Genomic DNA, 2,500 nt, shown 5'->3' with positions numbered 1-2,500 from the left:
CCGTCAATCAACATCGTTCAACAAAATCGAAAGGATGTTGAAGCTGTTTCCTTTTCTTTGAATTCTGGCTGACTGTTCACGTAACAGTGATAGTAAATATACACTCGTGCTGTGCCGAGCACCTACAACTCGTAGGTTCCAGATCCCTGTTTTACTACTCTTGAAACACCCCCATCCCTTTTAATTAATAATGCTAACCGTACCCTTATTAAGACTAAAGACACTGCTTAAGTTTGTGGTTAGTCCCTGTGATAGTTTTAGGTTTAACCAGTAATGCTGTGATCTGTCACCTGCTTAACCTTCGTGCCCCGTGCAGCACAGTTATAAGTTCACTGCATGGAAGAGTGTACCACGCGCCAGTCTGATTGGTGCATCCTTTATGCAAACTTTAAAGAATGAGTTCATTGCAATTAAAATCGTTTCACGTTTCCCTTCTTTCGAATCAAATTCACGGTCTCTTCGAAATAATCAACTGAAGATGGCTACCGAAGTAATAGCGTCAGCAAAACGAGATTTGAACATTTGGAAATTGTCCCTCCTTTACAGCCGATCCCGAACGGTGCATAAAGTGGTGCAAAGAACAGAATTTACTTTCGTTGTCCGTGAAAAGTGCATCGGGAAATGGATTTGTTACGCGATGCTCAAGAACAACTGCAATGGATAACTTTTAATCCATCAGAACTCTCGATTTTCTGGTAGTAAGCCTTCCTCGAAAAATATTAGCCCCAGCGACCTATGGCCGGAAAGCTTACGATTGCCAATAAGACGAGGGCTAATATCATCTCACAGTCAAACATCATCACCCAGACAAACGAGACCAGACATGGTGGGGAGTGAAGCGAATCGCAAAGGAACATCCATGGATCTCTACCAAAGTGATACACTTGGAAACATCATTGAGCATATGCCGATCTCTACAAACGGTGCGATAAAACGCAAAAGCCGGCTAAATGCACCATTCGTGTTACTGAAATGGCCGTGCCTTATACAGGAAAGAAAGAAAACTTGCACGTTTGAGTGCTTCGACGAATTTGCAAACTGAAAAGATAAAACAACTTCACAAAAAAAAGAGCAGGTAGCCATTAATTTTTTGATGACAATACTTGTTTGGGGTTTCTTTATTATGACAATCTGAACCCTAACTACAAAGATTGCTTGAAACTCCACTTCTGTCGCTTATTTTAAAATTGAAAATGGCCTAAAATTGCAGGAAAAAATGTTCGATTTTCCGTCTTTCAGTGAAGGATCGGAGACTCGTGTGAGATTCTCATGCAATATGAGTAACGCGCAAATGCAAATTCCGTGATGTTTCGCCCTCGGTTCGATTTGTTTCACACTTGACACTTTTTTCTCTCCACTCTTCGTCTTCAAAATTTTAGGTACAAGATATAAACTTGTTGTTTCTGTACAGCTTTACATGGCATGGCCCCAGATTACATAACGGATCTTCTACACAAATACACGAGCTCTACGGTCTGCCTCTGCAAACAAATGATAATTCCAAAAACAGGACTTTTTACCTATGGCGACAGAGCTTTCAGTGCCGTTGCACCAAAGCTGTGGAACAGTTTATCACTCGATCTTAAAAATTCTAATTCATATGATAAATTTAAAGCTGCTCTAAAGACCTTCCTTTTTCGTAAAGCTTATGGACTGTAATCTGAACTTAACATTTTTACCAGCCATTTTCAATTTTCATTTCGAATTATTTTGTTTCACTAATTATCTTTTGCATTTTTTTAAAAATCAACTTTGTTATTGCATTTAGATTTATATAATGCGTCCAGTCGTTACTGGTTCAGGTTACGTTTGGAGTCCTATGCTTACACGAGGCAAGGATTTGACACAGATAGGGTTTACGGTGAACTGTCGAGCGTGACATGGTCGCGCAAATCTCGCTTGTTTCGCGCGCGGGTGTAACTCGCCTCGCAACTGAACCCTTTTGAAAAAATATTTGAAAAGTCTCGTTTTCCAACTCTCGTTTCCCAGGCTTGGTTATTCTCTCCCTCTAGTATCTCCTTAGTTCCTTTGTCTCCCTCAATCTACTTTGCACATTCTATCCAAAAATTTAGCCAGGATAGAAAATTCTCAATCTGTGAAACGTTTCAAAAGCCTTGATTTCAAAATATTTACATGCGTTGCTTGTTTTTTTCAGCGATCTCTTCAGTCTTGCAGCATGTGTGGAAATGTGACGACGCTGAATTAACAGTCAAGCCTTATTTAGAAGCCGAGTTCAACGGAGAAGTACTTATTTATAAATAAATTTACACGTGAACAGGCCATTTTATTGTGTTTCTTTCAGCCTTTGAAAGACAGCGAGAAAGGAGTTGATCGCTTGTTCCAATGCAATCAACCCGTTTTATGTAAATCCAAAATAGTAAGATTAGAGCGACTTGATTTACAAAACAAACAAACAAGCAAACAAACAAACAAACAAACAATGGTGTCTGCGTTAAGATCACTTTCAGCCTTGGTAACTTTTATTCATTTGCCAGATAAC

General features: G+C 39.5%; 1 protein-coding gene across 2 annotated transcripts in view; it reads left to right on the top strand.

The window, feature by feature from the left end:
• Nucleotides 1-2,500, top strand: part of LOC138021750 (uncharacterized) — a 20,243-nt gene that overhangs the window by 5,285 nt on the left and 12,458 nt on the right. For both annotated transcript variants that reach the window (XM_068868742.1, XM_068868741.1), the window contains exon 2: nucleotides 2,156-2,244. In XM_068868742.1, the coding sequence (XP_068724843.1) occupies nucleotides 2,156-2,244 (89 nt within the window). The remainder of the gene's footprint in view (nucleotides 1-2,155; nucleotides 2,245-2,500) is intronic.

This window comes from Montipora capricornis, chromosome 10 (assembly GCF_036669925.1).
Source record: "Montipora capricornis isolate CH-2021 chromosome 10, ASM3666992v2, whole genome shotgun sequence".
NCBI lineage: Eukaryota > Metazoa > Cnidaria > Anthozoa > Scleractinia > Acroporidae > Montipora > Montipora capricornis.
The sequence above is the reverse complement of the archived record's forward strand: the minus strand, read 5'-3'. Positions and strand labels throughout refer to the sequence as shown.